At 35.5% G+C, this 18,707-nt stretch overlaps 2 protein-coding genes across 3 annotated transcripts in view; one reads left to right on the top strand and one right to left on the bottom strand.

The window, feature by feature from the left end:
* Positions 1-14,188, top strand: part of LOC123542148 (zinc finger protein 728-like) — a 93,993-nt gene extending 79,805 nt beyond the window's left edge. For both annotated transcript variants that reach the window (XM_045327819.2, XM_053530915.1), the window contains one exon: positions 5,620-14,188. In XM_045327819.2, coding sequence (XP_045183754.2) covers positions 7,447-8,571 — 1,125 coding nt within the window. In that variant the 5' untranslated portion in view covers positions 5,620-7,446 and the 3' untranslated portion in view covers positions 8,572-14,188. The remainder of the gene's footprint in view (positions 1-5,619) is intronic.
* LOC123541822 (uncharacterized) lies at positions 13,497-17,012 on the bottom strand. Its single transcript, XM_053531148.1, has 5 exons — positions 16,964-17,012; positions 16,182-16,247; positions 15,750-15,788; positions 14,652-14,849; positions 13,497-13,744 (listed from the first exon to the last, which is right to left on the bottom strand). Exons 1-5 carry the CDS (start codon positions 17,010-17,012, stop codon positions 13,497-13,499), a joined length of 600 nt encoding a protein of 199 aa, XP_053387123.1.
* Between the last annotated feature and the right edge of the window lie 1,695 nt (positions 17,013-18,707).

An 18,707-nucleotide genomic window follows, 5' to 3' on the forward strand; every position in this document is an offset into this window, starting at 1 on the left:
GTCATAACATATCTTGACAATAGAAACAAATGAGCTGGAATGCACTTGAAAATTCACCTTTCTGTCACTTTCTGGCTTCATTATTTTTTAAATTGAAAAAATGACCAAAGCTAAATCAGCGCGTATGTAAACAAAGGCATGGAGAGAAAAAACACATGAATTTCTATTAAAAGCGAATGTTTTAAGCTCAATACGACAGGGTGGGCTTTTGTGATCGCCATTCGTCCGTCTATTCACAATTTCTAGTGAACATGAAAGAGACCACATTTTGCAACCGATTTTAATCAAACTCGCGCACAACTTGTATTGGCTTAATATCTCAGTTCCTTTCGAAAACTGGCCAGATCCCAGCATGGGTTCCAGAGTTATGGCCCCTTATAGGATCAAAATTTGCTATTTTTGGTTTGTGAACACGATAGAGACCACATTTTGCAATTGATTTTAATAAAACTTGCACACAACTTGTATTTGCATAATATATCGGTTCGTTTCGAAAACTGGCTAGACCCCATCATGGGTTCCAGAGTTATGGCCCATTAAAGGACCAAAATTTGCTATTTTTGGCTTGTGAACAAGATAGAGACCACATTTTGCAATTGATTTTAATAAAACTTGCACACAACTTGTATTGGCATAATATCTCGGTTCCTTTCGAAAACTGTTTAGATCCCATTATGGGTTCTAGAGTTAAAATTTTCTATTTTGGCCCTTTCAGCCATATAGAGGTTTCATTTATGCTTTGATTTGATACAAACTTGCACAGAATGATTATCTTGATGATCTCTAGGCCAAGTTTGCAACTGGGTCATATGGGGTCGGAAACTAGGTCATCAGGTCAAATCAAAGGAAAAGCTTGTTAACACCCTATAGGCCACATTTAAGATCCTATCTTCGTGAAACTTGGTAAGAATGTTTATCTTGATGTTTCCTAGGCCAAGTTTGAAACTGGGTCATGTCGGGTCAAAAACTAGGTCACCCGCTCAAGTCAAAGGAAAAGCTTGTTAACACTCTAGAGGCCATATTTGTGACCCTATCTTCATGAAACTTAGTAAGAATGTTAATCTTGATGATTCATAGGCCGAGTTTGAAACTGGGTCATGTTGGGTCAAAAACTAGGTCACCACTCAAATCAAAAGAAAAGCTTGTAATCACTCTTGATGCCATATTTATGACCCTATCTTCATGAAACTTGGTCAGAATGCTTATCTTGATGATTCCTAGGCCAGGTTTGAAACTAGGTCATGTTAACACTCTAGAGGCCATATTTGTGACCCTATCTTCATGAAACTTAGTAAGTATGTTTATCTTGATGATTCATAGGCCGAGTTTGAAACTGGGTCATGTTGGGTCAAAAACTAGGTCACCACTCAAATCAAAAGAAAAGCTTGTAAACACTCTTGATGCCATATTTATGACCCGATCTTCATGAAACTTTGTCAGAATGCTTATCTTGATGATTCCTAGGCCAGGTTTGAAACTAGGTCATGTGGGGTCAAAAACTAGGTCACCCGCTCAAATCAAAGTAAAAGCTTGTTGTCACTCTAGTGGCCATGTTTATGACCCTATCTTCAAGAAACTTGATCAGAATGTTTATCGTGATGATTCCAAGGCCACGTTTAACAGGTGGGCTATATAGGGTCATCATAACCCTCTTGTTTAAAAGAATAGCTGTTTTCTGTCTGATATACAGAAAAAAAATTATTAAATTTCACTTCTTTGAATTCGAATGCAGGACAAATTAGTCAGCTATCCGCTATACCCTAAAGCACTATACAAGATGAAAATAATGTTTTTGAACTCTTATATGTCAGCGATTTTTAGCTCCACTATTCGGAGAATAGCGGTGCTATTCTGCTCGCCCCGGCTTCGGTGTCGGCGTCGGCGTGAGCTTTCTTCGTTAAAGTTTTTCGGCAACCTCTGTTTTTCTTTGTTACTATTGCTTATATCTTACTGTAACTTCACATGAATATTGTTCAGCATGCAAACAAAGTATATGTGCAGGGGCTGGGCCCATTGTACATAAGGTCAAGGTCACCAAGGTGTTATACTTAAATTATTTTTATTATATAAGTTTAAAGTTTTTCGGCAACATTTCTTTTTTCTGTCACATCTTTGTTACTATTGTTTATAGCTTACTGTTACTTCACATAAACATTGTCCAGCATACAAACAAAGTATGTGCAGGGGCCGGGCCCATTATACATAAGGTCAAGGTCACCAAGGTGTTATACTTAGGTTATTTTTAAGGTTAAAGTTTTTCGGCAACCTTTGTTTTTCTGCCATATCTTTGTATAGCTTACTGTAACTTCACATAAACATTGTCCAGCATACGAACAAAGTATGTGCAGGGGCTGGGTCCATTATACCCAAGGTCAAGGTCACCAAGGTGTTATACTTGGAATTATTTTCATGTTAAATATTTTCGAAAGCTTCGTTTATAGACATTATCTTTAGTTCTTAAAAAGATAATGACTTGAAATTAAACATATCTTTTTTATAATCATCATCTGCATGTGTGGTTACAATCCCCATAACTCTAATTGTATTTTTGACAGAATTATGCCCCTTTCATACTTGAAGTGTTTTGGCAGTCTTTGACCTTTAACCCCTCTGAGTAGTAGGGTCTTTTTTATCCCCCCGCCAAAGGCGAAGGGGATATTAGAAATGCTCTCCGTCCGTCCGTGCGTGCGTCCGTCCGTCCGTGCGTCCGCAACGATCTTTGTCCGGAGCATAACTCCAAAAGTACTGGAGGGAATTTCTTCAAACTTCATACACTGATAGAACACATTGGGAGGAAATGCAGTGTGCAAGAACAATAACTCTACCTTGCCTATTTTTTTAGTTATTCCCCTTTATCATATTTTTTTTTAAAAAAATTCCGGAGCATAACTCCAAAAGTACTGGAGGGATTTTCTTCAAACTTCATACACCGATAGAACACATTTGAAGGAAGTGCATTGTGCAAGAACAATAACTCTACCCTGCCTATTTTTTGAGTTATTCCCCTTTATCATATTTTCTTTAAAAATTTTGTCCGGAGCATAACTCCAAAAGTACTGGAGGGATTTTCTTCAGTCTTCATACACTGATAGAAACACATTTGGAGGAAGTGCAGTGTGCAAGAACAATAACTCTACCTTGCCTTCTTTTTGAGTTATTCCCCTTTATCATATTTTCTTTAAAAAAAATGTCCGCAGCATATCTTTTTCATGCGTGGAGGGATTTTTATATATCTTGGCACAAATGGTCACCACCACGAGGTGGAGTGTCTTGCGCAAGAACCTGGTCCCTAGTTCTAAGGTCAAGGTCACACTTAGAGGTCAAAGGATACAAGAATGACCACCTTGTCCGGAGCACTTCTTCTTCATGCATAGAGGGATTTTGATATAACTTGGCACAAATGTTCACCACCACAAGACAGAGTGTCATGCGCAAGATCCAGGTCCCTAGGTCTAAGGTCAAGGTCATACTTAGAGGCCAAAGGTCAGATACAAGAATGACTTTGTACGAAGCATTTCTTCTTCATGCATGGAGGGATTTTGATGTAACTTGGCACAATTATACACCATCATGAGACAAAGTGTCATGCGCAGTTCCCTTCTTTAGAATTACTTCCCTTTGTTGTTACTTTGAATAGCTTTTATTGTAACTTTTTCATTACTAGTCGTAGGGAAAAATCGAGACCACTTTTCAGTACAACATGCATGCTACATCCAATTTTGAGGTGTATTCTGACCAATCTCTACCTAGTAAAGGTTTTTGTGTGGACTTACAATTTTTTTTTTGAAAGATTAACTTCCATTAGTTGTTACTATAAATAACTTATGTTGTAACATTTTTATAATTGACCACAGGGAAAAAACCACTTTTCTGTGGTACAACCTGGATGTTACTTTCCAATTTTAGGTGTATTTTAAGACATCTCTACCTGGTAAGGAGTTTTTTTGTGGACTTAGAAAAACAAAAGACTTACAATGATTACTGAACAACCACAAAATATAAAAAATTCCATTTGCAAATACAGCTGCTAGAGTAAAGAAATTTGCTGTGACGGGCATATATTGTGACATTCTGGCACTCTTGTTCCCTGTTAGCTTTCCATTCCTTCTTTTTACAGTAGTCATATAGAAAAACATCATACAGCTATACTGTTCATGAAAATTAATAAAATTTAGCAGTAAACCACCTCACCACTGAATAATTCTTTCTTGCACATCTTTAAAACCCCTGATGTGGACCACAACTAAACGGTTTTTCAAAGCTTCTCCCAAAATGAATACTTTCAGACACTAATTTGCCAGGAACTTTAGCCTTCAATTATAATATGCCCGGCGTGGGGATTGGCCATGTCTAACATGACTCTTGTTATATCTTAATGTACCTTGCTTTTAAAGTAGAGGTCTCTTATTGAGATATAGATTCATTTTACTGTCAAATCGCTGAATAGTGGAGCGCGCTGTCAACTTATTATGAACAGTATAATGAATACACTAAATTTATCATTTTCTGTTTAATTGCCTCGGATAACAATATTTACAAAATGTACCTGTAAACAAATCCTTGGCTGAACTAATACCTTAATCACGTAACTGTCAACGATTAAAAATTCATAATAGAGAAATGAATTAAACGAAGAAAGAAGTTGCCAAAGTTTAAAAAACCTTTCTGCAATTTGAATGTTTTAGCATATATGTAATTTACATTACATTTATACAAGTTTGATAAACCTAAATCGTAGACAAAATACGTAATTGTTAAATAATATGTATTTTGTTTTAGATGGTTAATGACATTTTAAATTTAGGAAAAAAAAACAATTTTCTTATGATCATGCTATAAAACTAAGCATGCTAAAAGAGGATTTTCTTACATTTCTCATTACTACCTGTGCAACATATCCTGCAACGTAACATTTCATCGTTGTCATCGTCTTTGAAACTTCTGTGTGTAAATGTTTCTCTTGGCACAATTACCGTGCACAACAATAACAACAAATTGGATTTTTTTAAACAGCAACAGTTACTTCACACATATAAGGAACAACATTTTTAACACAATTATTGGTCAGATGTAGTTTAGCAACTTACTATGTAAAGAATAATAAAATACTTAAGCCTTCATTGAAAAATACTTAATTCATTTATAAACAATTGATAACCAGATGGCTGGAAAACAGGCTATAAATATACACCAAATCAAATTGCAGTGCCAGAAGTGAAGTTTCATGGCCAAAAAAATAAATACGATGTATAAATGAAGCAAAGAATTCACAGTTGGTATAGTATCAAGCACGGGAAATGCACCCAATAGTTTAGTCATGCTGCACAACTGGGTCAGTCCCCACCAAAAATGCACCCACCACATCCGGGATTCACTAACATACTAGCAATTGATATTTGACATACCAGTAGATGAAATTTGTATTGCTGCTACAGCATCTGAACATTGTAACTAGTTCGCACTACCATGACTATGTAGTGTTATGAAAATACTGGTTTGCAAGGGGCGTAAACAGGGTCATAAAAAGCAGTAATTTATAAGTTGAGCATTTTGCTTGTCTTGCGACTATGAATGGTCTGTGTTTAACTGCATTTGATTAATGTTGTTTTATTCTTTCAGATTGTCTGTGGATACACATATTGGACTGAACATGTCGAACAACAGATGACTAGCTGTCATATTGTGCAGTATAAAATATGATGATATCTGTTTATTTCATGGACACTGAAGAACGTGTATAAGTGCAAGAGTTATATAACAAACAGCCATGTAGATGTCTCTTTATTGCATGAATACTGATGAAAGTGTATAATTGCAAACATGTAGATATCTGTTTATTGCGTGACCATTGAAGACTTGTATTTATAAGTGCAAATGTTATATATCAGACATTTAGATGTCTGTTTATTGCGTGAACACTGAAGAACATTGTATAAATGCGCGAGCTATTTCCAACATGTAGATGTCTGTTAATTGCGTGAAAACTGAAGAACATTGTATAAATGCAAGAGATATTTCCAACATGTAGATGTCTGTTTATTGCGTGAACACTGAAGAACATTGTATAAATGCGCGAGCTATTTCCAACATGTAGATGTCTCTTAATTGCGTGAACACTGAAGAACATTGTATAAATGCAAGAGATATTTCCAACATGTAGATGTCTGTTAATTGCGTGAACACTGAAGAACATTGTATAAATGCGCGAGCTATTTCCAACATGTAGATGTCTGTTAATTGCGTGAACACTGAAGAACATTGTATAAATGCAAGAGATATTTCCAACATGTAGATGTCTGTTAATTGCGTGAACACTGAAGAAAATTGTATAAATGCGCGAGCTATTTCCAACATGTAGATGTCTGTTAATTGCGTGAACACTGAAGAACATTGTATAAATGCAAGAGATATTTCCAACATGTAGATCTCTGTTTATTGCGTGAAAACTGAAGAACATTGTATAAATGCAAGAGATATTTCCAACATGTAGATCTCTGTTTATTGCGTGAAAACTGAAGAACATTGTATAAATGCAAGAGATATTTCCAACATGTAGATCTCTGCTTATTGCATGGACACTGAATAACGTTTCTGTCAGCAAAGGTTATGTCAAACGTGTAGATATCTGTTTACTGCGTAAAAACTGAAGAACATGTATAAATATCTGTTATACAGTGCATCATAATTAGCAAAAAGAAATATCTCTGTGGGAATCCTGTAAAAAATCCTTCTCAACAGTGAAATGACCTGCTATATTACATTTTTAAATATCTGGAAAAAATGTTATTCTACGAAGATCGGACATGTAAATATAGACATAGATATGGCACCTGACACTACTGGATGCCCTTTTGAATGTGAAATGTGTGAGAAAACTTTGTCAGTGTGAAATAGTGTAAAACAGCATTGTTCGTTCATATAGGAAAGGAAACACAAAAGCGTAAATTATGTAAGAAATCTTTCTTTAAAAAAGCAGATTATAAAAAACCCCCACACAAATACATTCGTACTTGTGAATGACTTTACAAATGCGGATTATTTAAAGAAATCTTAGCAAGTTGTGGTATTTGGAAGAGCACATGTCTAATCGCACTAATATTAAGAAAAACAATTGATTCTGTAATAGCAACACACACTTTCAATATGAAGTATGTATTTAAAAGAAATACCCTGTACAACCTGGTAAATTAAAAAGACACGTACATCTATTCAGTAAGTAGAATATCTGTACAAGTTCTCAGATTTGCATAAAAGTCTTTGCATGGAACTGAAAGTTGAATCAGCATGTGAGTGTCTGTATAAACATATAATCTAGTCTTAGGGTCACTTAAGACCTTTACTTGCATCATACAGGGATTTTGTATAAAGATATTTGCAGCAACTATCAATAATTTGAAATTTTTGAAACCAGATCTTTTATTCTACAAAGTCCATGAATGTAAAGTTATGGAGATAGAATCTGGCTACAGCGATCGTTATTTCCAGTGTGAAATATGCAAGAGACCTTTCATGAATTCAAATCAGTTCAAACAACACATGATCAGTCATACTGGAGAACATCCATTCGAGTGTGAAATTTGTAAGAAAACTTACATGAACCAATCATTTTTAGAGGACCACAAACGTACTCATACTGGAGAACGACCTTTTGAATGTGGAATATGTCAGAAAACGTTTATGGTAGCCCAGAGTTTAAAAAGACACATGCGTATTCATTCTAAGGTGAATCCAAACAAATGTGAAATTTGCAGTAGATCTTTCAAGAGTATGGATTATTTTAAGATACATATGTTAATGCATATTAATGGGCGTCCATTTAGATGTGAAATATGTGGAAAGACATTTATTATGAGAGACCATATAAACAAACACAAACTCGTTCATACAGGTGAACGTACTTACAAATGTGAAGTATGTAGTAGATCTTTCATGCATGCTACCGTTTTAAAAAGACATTTGCGTACTCATACTAAAGAGCGACCGTTTAAATGTGACATATGCAAGAAAATGTTCACTCAGAGTGGTGGTTTGAAAAGACACCAACTTGTTCATTCAAACGAACTAGCTTACAAGTGTGAAGAATGTGGTAAACCGTTCAGATATATTGACAATTTGAAGAAACATCTGGTTACGCATACTAAGGAACGTCTTTTTGAATGTGATGTATGTCGTAAGTCGTTTAGCCTGAAAGAAAGTCTGAAGAGACATAAACGTATCCATACGGGTGAACGCCCATACAAGTGTGAAATTTGCAGTAAATGTTTCATAGATGCTGGATCGTTGAATATTCATAAGCGGATTCACACTGGTTACAAACCATATGAGTGTGAAACATGCTGGAAGTGTTTTGTAGATTCCGGAAGCTTAAGGAAACACATGCGTGTCCATACGGGTGATCGTGCATACAAGTGTGAAATATGTAGTAAATCTTTTCTTTATTCCTGGGCATTAAATAGGCATAGACTTGTTCATACTGGTAACAAACCTTATGAGTGTGAAACATGCGGAAAACATTTTACAAAGTCAGGATACCTAAAGAAGCACATGCAAAGTCATTCTGGAGAACATTAAGTTACAGTGCAGGTAGATACAATAGGGTTGTTATAACAGTAGCTTGATCTGGGATGCAGTATTCGGCTCTAGTGGATTTTACCAGATCGGATCTCACGAGGTGCGCAAGCGCCAAGTGTGATCCGACCTTGCAAAATCCACGAGAGCCGAATACAAAGTCCCAGATCCAGCTACTGTTATAATGACCCTTTTATTATATACCTTTACCATTTTGATTCTTGTTTTGTTCTTGAACGAAATCTTCAATATTTATCGATATCAAATGGAACTTAGTGAAGTTTTTATGTGTGCTATTTATAGGAATATGTCGGGTTATGCATATTAATGAAAATAGTTCGGCAGCATACAATACGGAAGGTACAATATGGAATTTAAAAGGTACAACACGGAATTTTGTCTGTCTGTTCATATCAAATTGTAAAATACAAGCCATTTTTTTTACAGAATTTGTATAGGTATATAATAAAAGTCAAATACTTCCCCAGTGTTAACTAAGAACAACTCTTCTAATATCAAACTTCCAAATCTTTTATTGCTTTATCTCCTTTGTAATCCGTTACCATGATTACATGGATAAGTGTGAAATAATGTAGGAGTTTTAACATAGACAGGACATTTGAAGAACCAAAGGTTAAGGACTTACTTTTCCTGAATTTTTTAAGGAAACATTTTACATTGAACAAAAAAATATTAAACTTTTTTTTTTCGTAGACCTTATTTCTTTTACATCCACGGCAGGTTGTGACAACGTATAGCATAGCAGCTTATCTGAAGAACCTGTGATTTATACATTCAACTAAGAGTGATATAGAGGATAATTGTTGGTTTCGGTGTAATATCACGTTATAATTTCACCGAGTGGGCACCAAAAGTGATATTTTCACGAGTGGCGCAGCCACGAGTGAAAATAACAACTTTTGGTGTTCACGAGTGAAATTACCGTGATATTACATCGATACCAACAATTTTTCTGTTTATTTTATGTCTAAAACTCTACTTTTGTTGTGTTTATTTCAATAAAATGTCGAAATTTGCGGGAAATTTTATCAGGAAGCATCGCAAAGATGACGTCATTTTAACGACGTCATCGTCATATTGTTTCCGGCTTTCAGTACGCTCGGTAAACTTTTGACGTTAATCCGGGTATCAGATTTGATAATTTTCACAGAGTGGCCAGTGAGTTTATCAGGATATAATTCACCGTTATATATCGATAAACCACCGAAAAACATAAAATAATATATTTTATAGTCACAATGAATTCCAGCTTTGCTTTTAAAGTTAATCGCTGTACTTAAGGCATCCGATCCACAAATAGGTAACACTTTGGTGGCTGGTGACCCCATGTTTTAAAACGTGTCTGCTGAACAATAATTGGTCCATAATATGACCATAAATAATATGCACGAATCACTACGGTCATGTTTTTGACTGGGAAATGATAAATCTTACAGTGTAATAACTGAATTTCTGTTGAAGTATCATTGAAAACTATAAAGAAAAGATAAAAATTCTATAACATATTTTTGTCATGTAATTTATATTTTCATTTTTAGTAGACAATACACTTTCAAATGATACTAAAATTATATGAGCTTACCAGGCATCAATATTTGATATATTTTAATAGTACTATATAGATCTTGCTTATTTGTGGATCGGATACCTAAATATATTTATATAATTATTTATTAATATAAACCCTATTGTACCTGCTTTCAAATGTGATATCATATTAAGACATACGATGTGACGGAAAGGAGAGAAACAAAATTAGAGAACAAATACAGGTTTATATCTACTGTACTGATGAAAGAATATAGAAGTTTTTCATTAATTGTTCATTGACTGGAATCTTTCCATGTTATAGACATAAGGTACATGCATTGGTTTGTTAGCCCACCATCATCAGATGGTGGGCTATTCAAATCACTCTGCGTCCATTGTCCGTCTTCCTTCCGTCCGTCCGTCCGTTTACAATTTCTTGTTATTGCATCTCCTCAGAAACTACTGGGGGGATTTTGACCAAACTTTGTCAGAGTGATGTATTGGTACCCTAGTTGTGTCCCCCTGAAAATCAGACTGGTTCAACAATTTTTAAGTGAGTTATTCACTTTGTTTATTTTTATATTTTACATAGATTTATATAGGGAAAAACTTTGAAAATCTTCTTGTCCAAAACCACAGAGCCTAGGTCTTTGATATTTGGTATGTAGCATCATCTAGTGGTCCTCTACCAAGATGATTCAAATTATTTCCCTCGGGTCAAGTATGGCCCCACCCCGGGGGTCACATTGTTAATATAGACTTATATAGGGAAAAACTTTGAAAAACCTCTTGTCCAAAACCACAGGGCCTAGGGCTCAATGGTGGACGCCAAGATCACTCTGTGATCTCTTGTTTTGATAGTCCCATAGAATGTATCATTAACCTTAGTCAGTGGTAAATATGAGCTAATGTTCGCACTTGTATACCGGTAGTTATCCAGGTGTTTATATTTTCAATATACCATCATTTTGTATTGAAATAAATGTCCTGCAAGTTATAGAATATTGGTAGTGTTATAGAATCACTGGACTCAAATTCCAAACTTGTGTAAACGAAACTTTCCTGACTTAAAATCTGCAGCATAGGCATGATATACATTCTAACTCATTTACAAATGGTACCAGCACTTAGTGATTTCAGTTAGCAGTGCATCTTAATTGTTTTGAACTTTGTGCAATACAGCTGTCAAACCCATTCGGGTCGCGAAATTACATTACAATCACGAATAATTAATAAACGGATGAAACATTTACCACAATAAACAGACAAGATGTAAATCTATATCAGTACTTTTACTGCAATTACCCATTTTGGTGTATAATTTTGTAGAAAATACACAATTCGCTGGTGTTTACATTTATAGGAGAAATTTAGCGGAAGCAAGTGCCGTTTCCAGGCAAACGACCAAAAACTACCGTAAGGCAACAAAACTATGTTCAGATACTGTATCGTCTGCTCAATATCGGACTGTAAATCAATTGTGCATTAATTGTATAAATGCAGAACTATCTTATTTTAGCGGAATCCTAAGCGGATCTATCTTTTCTGAAGGCGTAAGAGCCATGACAGGTCTAAGTTTAGCGAAACGTTTTGATTGGTCGATCGTTTCCGCTAACGTTGCTGATTGGACGAGAGTGCATTTGAAAGTTTTACGGCGGGACAATTTCGGTTGTATATTCCAACGCCTGAAAGCTTATAAATACGAGCACAGACGTCAGTTGTCAGCTTTCCATCCGTCAGACACGGACATTAGGTCACGTTGTAGGTCAAAGATGCGCCATCCGCCAGCATCCGCCAAAGCACTAAGCCGCTAAAACAAGACTGCCGCTAAAGAACAGTTAATCCGCCAGTATATTTATTTACATGTGGTATGTGTAAACTCTGGTTATAAAATCCGCCAAAACGAGATCGCCGCTAAAAACTCGAAATCCGCTAAAAGCTTACATTTACATACGTAACACTGTGGGACATTGTGGAAGCTTATACCAAGGGTGACATTATATAATAAGTCTCGTTAAATTAAAGCATTGTTGTATTTTATTTAGTTAATACAATATTAAAGGTATAGAAATACATCTGTCTTTTATATGTGAATATTCTCTGGGTAGTAGCGCATTCGGCCTGTATAAAAATCACTACCGTACCATCTCTATACTAAATAGACCTGACGTCCTGTAACTTAAGCCTGGGCAATAGCAAATATAATAATAATCGTTCTGAAAAATAAGACCCGACGACGACGATTACACGATGTATACTTTGGGATAGACAACTGTATGCTGACCTCAAATAACACGTTTTTCACCGCAACTTGTTATATATATATACATCCGTACACTCGGTTATTGTGTTTGTGTGTTTGGGGCTTAGCGCCATTTCTCAACAGTATTTTATTTATCTTACGGCAGGCAGTTGACCATATCAGTGATCGTGGATTCTGCACCAGTACAAATCTGTTCTCCTCAAGTAATTGCAAACTTCCCAGCATGAATCAATGAAGGACTAATGATTTCAGACACAAAGACTTTTTTACGATTAATCATCATCGAGAACATATGCCATTCTTGGGGATCAAACTTACGACCTCGCGATCCGTAAATCTGCGCTCATCCTGTTGAGCTTAGCGGACAGGCTATAAACTTGATTGTTATTTGTGACGAATGTGACTACACATATTGTATCTTTGGGCTAGTTTTTGTATCTTTGGGCTAGTTTTTGACCATTAAATTTGGGGAAAGAAGTGTAACATAAAAACGTGTAAATAATGTAATGCATGCGATTTTTTTTATCAAATAGATACCGTAATATGATGGTAAGTGTTTTAGCTCACCTGAGCCGAAGGCTCATCCGTCCGTCCTTTTTGTTCACATTTAGTTTGTTAACATTCCAGCATCCCCAATAATGAAGCAATCTTTATCAAACTTGGTCACAATGGTTTTGGTCACAAGATGTCGGACGAGTTCAGTTATGGGCTAGATCGGATCAGTATGTACAGAGATATTTGCCCTTGATTAACAAATTTGATATATTGTACTTTATTTACACTCTAGCATCTTCATTTCTTCACCAATCCTAATCATATTTATATATTTACTACTAAGAACCTATAAGTTGGGTAAATTTACTTAAAACATGAAATAAAAAAATGGTATGTTTCACATGTTAAATAAAAATATCTTTCAGTCATGATGACAAAATCTTTCACTTGTGACTACATCGCTCACGAAAGCATTGCTTCTTGTATTCACTTCTCAAAGACAGTTTTGTCTTACATTGAAGCAAACAAATACATGTACCAAATTATCTGAATAGATTATTAATTTGTTTTTGCGAAGTTTTATTTGACATAATATTTCGGATATACAGACTACTTTAGTTTATCCAGCAAGAGCGTCTTTCTTACAAATACAGTACGTGCAGTCAGCTGAATCCACCAGATAACCACTCGGGCAGTTAGCTTGACACAGTTGCTTAGCAACATCACAGTAGTCAATCGTTGTGACAGTTGTTGTTGGTTTTGGACTGGTTATTGTGGTTGACATGGCAACAGGTGGTGCTGTTGTTGTTGGATATTTCGAAGTGCTTGGTACCCAAGCTTTACTCGTTGATAGTTGCTGAGTTGAAGCTGAAAAATAACATAACATAGACGTTTTGTTGCGATATCTAGTACTTATTAAATGGAGGCTATACTAACAAAATGCACTGTATTAGTTTTATATGCCATTGTAACCGGTTTTATATGCCATTGTAACTGAGACAGACTATCAGTATTCTATAATGATTTAATCCCATATATTTCATTGTCTTAATTGGTTAAAACATGGTTGATCAGTAAGCCGACCACAAATTAGTTTTGGTATCGAAAGTGTCCGAATCATACTGATTTTCGAACGTGCCAGGAGGTCAACTGCATCGTGGAGCTAGTTTGTCATGGTAACGGTTGTAAACAATTTATATTCTGGGAATGAGTTTCTAAAAAAGTTTATTAGCCTACTACACGACCCCTTACTTTTGTAACATATATTGTAACCACATGCTATTTGTTGAATAAAATATTGTTTAAACCAAGTACATGTATTTTATAATTCATTGCAGTCACATGATCTCTTAAACTGTACTATGTTTAGTCTTCGTATAAGTTTCCGACAAACTGGTCTCAGAAGTGTTGATAAAAGAGATTTTGGTGGTTTGTAATACGATAAAATAAATCATAGATCAGTGGCGGTATTCTACAAAGCAGGCTTTTCTCCGTATGCGCTTTCAGCATTCTGAAGCTATTGTTTTTATGGAAAGCAATGTACACGTTTGGTTTTGTTTACGTTTGCCGGACACGTAATCATACGGACTTTGCCGAGTTCCATAACAGGTCCACGATTTAAAGAGCGCTAGTAGTGACTATTCTTACTTCATAACATCCTTACATACAGAAGAGTTAGGGTACGGATGAAGTCAGATTGTAATGTCCTCAACTAAGTAATTGTTCTTATGTTAAATATTAATTGTTACATTTTGGTTTATCAATTAGACAGTACCTGTATAGTATGATTGCCCACAGTTACAACGTAAACAGCCAATATCAACGGCATAATTCATAGAACATCGACAAGGACTTTTAAGAGTAACACACTGGCCCTGTTGGAACTGCATGTTTTTAATGCCATTTCCGCCCTGATGAAGCGGATCGCCGCCGGGGCTCGCTCCGCCCGACCCGTAACCAATGGGACCATTATCTGCAATAGTAATATGCGGCAATGATAATAATACCTTTATTGTAAATAAAAGACGCACGCTCTTATTATTATCATTAATACAAATTGATCTTGGTCTATATTTATAAGGCCTTACAAATTCTTTGTTTCCGGTAACATGCTCAAAAAAATTAGGGTAGGTAGGTAGGATTTTTTTTTTTGAATTTTTTTTATTATGGGAGACTTTTCGGAAATTATTTTTGTGTCAAAAATGAATACAGATAAGGGGGTTATGCCTTTGGAGCTTCAGTAAGTTGATTTCTAACATCACTGGCCATGTTTAAAGCATAAAAAAGTGCAGTTTTGCATTTTTTTTTCTTGGTAAAAAGTTGAAAAAAAAACATTCTCCAAAGCCATAAAACATTTAGGGCCTTGCCAAAAATTTAGGGTAGGCTGGGATACCGGAAACAATTTTTTACGCCTAAATCAAATATTTTAAAGTTTACAAAAATCAACAAATTCTGAAGCAATATCATAAGGCCACAAAAAGTGCATTTACCGAACGACGTTCTATAACAATATATTTGGTTGTATTTCTTCAATTTAATAAATGCACTCAAAGTTTAATATATGGAATGAAAAGCTTTTGATATCATCAGGTGCTTTGTAGTATTTATATAAAAAAAAACTTACTTGAAAAATAACAAACTTTGTGAAAAAAATTTATGTTTACTTTTTACATTTATTTAGCACAGAATTTCAGCACGAAGAGTGTTACTGTAAATTTTTGGACTGATTTATTTTTTCAATGGTATAAAAACGTTCTCCTCTAAACCTACAACGGTAAAAATTCAAAATTGTTTAGCACTATGCATTCGTGGAATAAACAAATTATGGAATAATAACAAAAATTATTTTAATAGTAAATGCAAATTATCATACCCAAAAGATACCGCCTCCATTGAAATTTTCCGTCTATGGCTGGAAACAGTAGAAGAAAATGTTTCACAGCTAGTCATACATTATTCGATAGAAAAAAAATCATCACGCCAATGCAAATAGTTGTACAGTTACTTTTACTCGTATTTTTTTCAAACTCAAGCGACAATATTTTAAATAAACATTGATTTTATTTTTTCTTAACCAGACTTTAAAGCAAATTTAACATTGATGTTAACTTCACACGTACTTATTTTAGAATAAAAAAAGCATTAACTACCAGTATTTTAAAATATTCATTTAAACGTAATGATAGACAATAGACAATATTTTATTAAATTTTGGACTTAAACATAGTTTATCATCCATATAAACATATACACAAAAAAATGATATATAACGACACATGTAATAATAAAAAACAAGAATTTTTACCACCGGCGGCACAAACCACCAATACTATACTCCGGATGTAGAACATGATAGACAGAAAGTACCTCACTGAAAGAAGAGTTCACAAAGACTTAACACAGAAATTATCAGGTAAAATTGTACTGATAATTCAGAATAATCTGGCAGTTAAGTAGATCATGATAAACACAGTCAATTTATCCGCTAGACTCGAAAATACCAACATTTGTGTATATAAAGTGAATAAATTGTAGAAATATCACGCCTGATAATAGGTTCATCAATTTCAAATAAAGGTGTTTAAATTTATCTACTCAGCTGACAGTTTGTCCTAAACAATTAGTAATAGATAACAGCATTACATAGTTAACCTTTAACCTGCTAAATTTCTAAAATGGACTGTCCATCATTTATTTTGGGCCGTATCATTCATTATTTGAAGGGGTGTTCAATGAAACTTTACTTACTAATTAGCGAACAGTGCAGAGCATGATCAGCCTGCATGTCCATGCAAAAGCAAAATCACTTGCCCCCAGCAGGCTAAAGGTTAATAACTATAGCGCATGTCTTGTCTTGGTGCGTATCAGTATGTTGCCTGTTGTCTTTCAATATCTTTTGAAATTGTCGGCACCTGCTTTACACCTTAGGTGATCCAAGATATGCTTATCGATGTGTCCTTTACATTCCGTACTGTAAAACTATATTCAGGGTTATTTTCTGGTCACCTAGTCTATTCAAAATCTTTTTTATAGAGGTCCGCTTAAACCGGTGCTTTTGGGCGTAAGAGGTGTTGCAAATTTCATTACCTCTCATGAACTCAATCAAACAATCTGCTATTATTCCGCTTTGTTGCATTCCTTTGGTTCCAAAGGATTTTTCACAGATTTAATTGTAAATTGTCTTTTATCATTCTGTGCACTTATAACAACCCTTTTCTATGCCTTTAATTATTATTATACCCCCTTACATCATGAACATACTTATTCATCATTAATATCAGATATTATTTCATTAGAACAAAAAACAACATTCTTGTATATTTTTTCTTTACATATTTTCTCTTTTACTGGGGCGAGTAACAATCCTACTTTTAAGACGTGTGAAGGAGGTATTAGGGGATAGTGCTAGGACCGGTCAGCCCGGTGTCAGTATAATGTGACTGGGTGAGATATCATGCCATATGTCTACGGCGTGATATTCCAGACAGGCAGCGCTATAAAGGTGGACATTGTGCTCACTGCTACAGGTAGACACTTTCGTTTATCTGACTGAAGAATTGTTGAAAAAGACGTTAAACCCGAACACACACACACACACACACACACCCGCACGCACGCACGCACGCACACACACACATACTTTACGGCAAAGGAAGTGTTAGAAAAAAACCTGTACCATCTAAGTGTACTTTATATGCTTGGCGTAAAAGTCAAGAGTCTCAGAGTTATTTTGCCCACAATAGGTTAGTCCTCAGGCTGTACCCCACTACTGTTTTTTTCCTGCTTATTTGTGTGTGTATGTCTGCGTGCGTGCGTGCGTGCGTGTATCTTGGGCGGTGCCCCACTATGTTTTTTTTACTTGTCTGTTTGTTTATCGTGCGTGCGTACGTGTATTTTGGGCGTTGCCCCACAATGTTGTTTTTTCTTACTTGTTTATCTGTGTATGTTCTGTGTTTGTTTTGTGTACGTGCGTGTCCACGCTTTAGGAAAGCGACCTTTCCAGTTGACTATTCATCATTGCTTTTATCTACTTTCCCCCACACCCGACCCTTTTATCTTTTTTTTCTTACTCCCATCCCCCTCCCTCATTTTCCTGAGTTTGCGTATATATTAAACTATACTTGTGTTGGAATTTTTTGAAGCAACCTGTCTATAATATGTTTCCGATAAAGCTTCTTTTTGTACGGGACCTACTTTGCGATGAATGGCTCTACTGCTGTGATTAGGAGGGGGAAGGGATGGTTGGGGGGGGGGGGGTACTCTGTACACCCTGGCAATCTATCCTTACCTTTTACCTTTTATCTTTTATGAAACATTGTTATGTTCTACGCTGACAAAGAATCTTATATTTAAGTTATTTTTCAAGTATTTGTTGTTTTGTAAACAATGGAGGGAAACATTTTTTTTCAAATGTCTTTTCCATCTCATAATTGTCAATCGTGTTTACAAATGGCAAATGAATTGATTTGATGTTTATCGCTTAATTATATTTTCAGATACTCTTCTTTTTATCAAAAACATTTGGTATTCGTCATCTGTATTACATAAGCTTCAATTATTATTTATTTCCTGGTTGAAATGGACTTTGTTTTGCATCCAATGCACCGAACAGGTGTCAGAGTTGAGGGCAGCAATAGCATTCCATTCATGATGATGCATACATGTATGTCTCAGCTGAATTAACCAGTCCCTCATTAGCAATATGAGCCGCGCCATGAGAAAACCAACATAGTGGGTTTGCGACCAGCATGGATCCAGACCAGCCTGCGCATCCGCGCAGTCTGGTCAGGATCCGTGCTGTTCGCTTTCAAAGTCTATTGCAATTAGAGAA

This window comes from Mercenaria mercenaria, chromosome 19 (genome assembly GCF_021730395.1).
Source record: "Mercenaria mercenaria strain notata chromosome 19, MADL_Memer_1, whole genome shotgun sequence".
Taxonomy (NCBI): domain Eukaryota; kingdom Metazoa; phylum Mollusca; class Bivalvia; order Venerida; family Veneridae; genus Mercenaria; species Mercenaria mercenaria.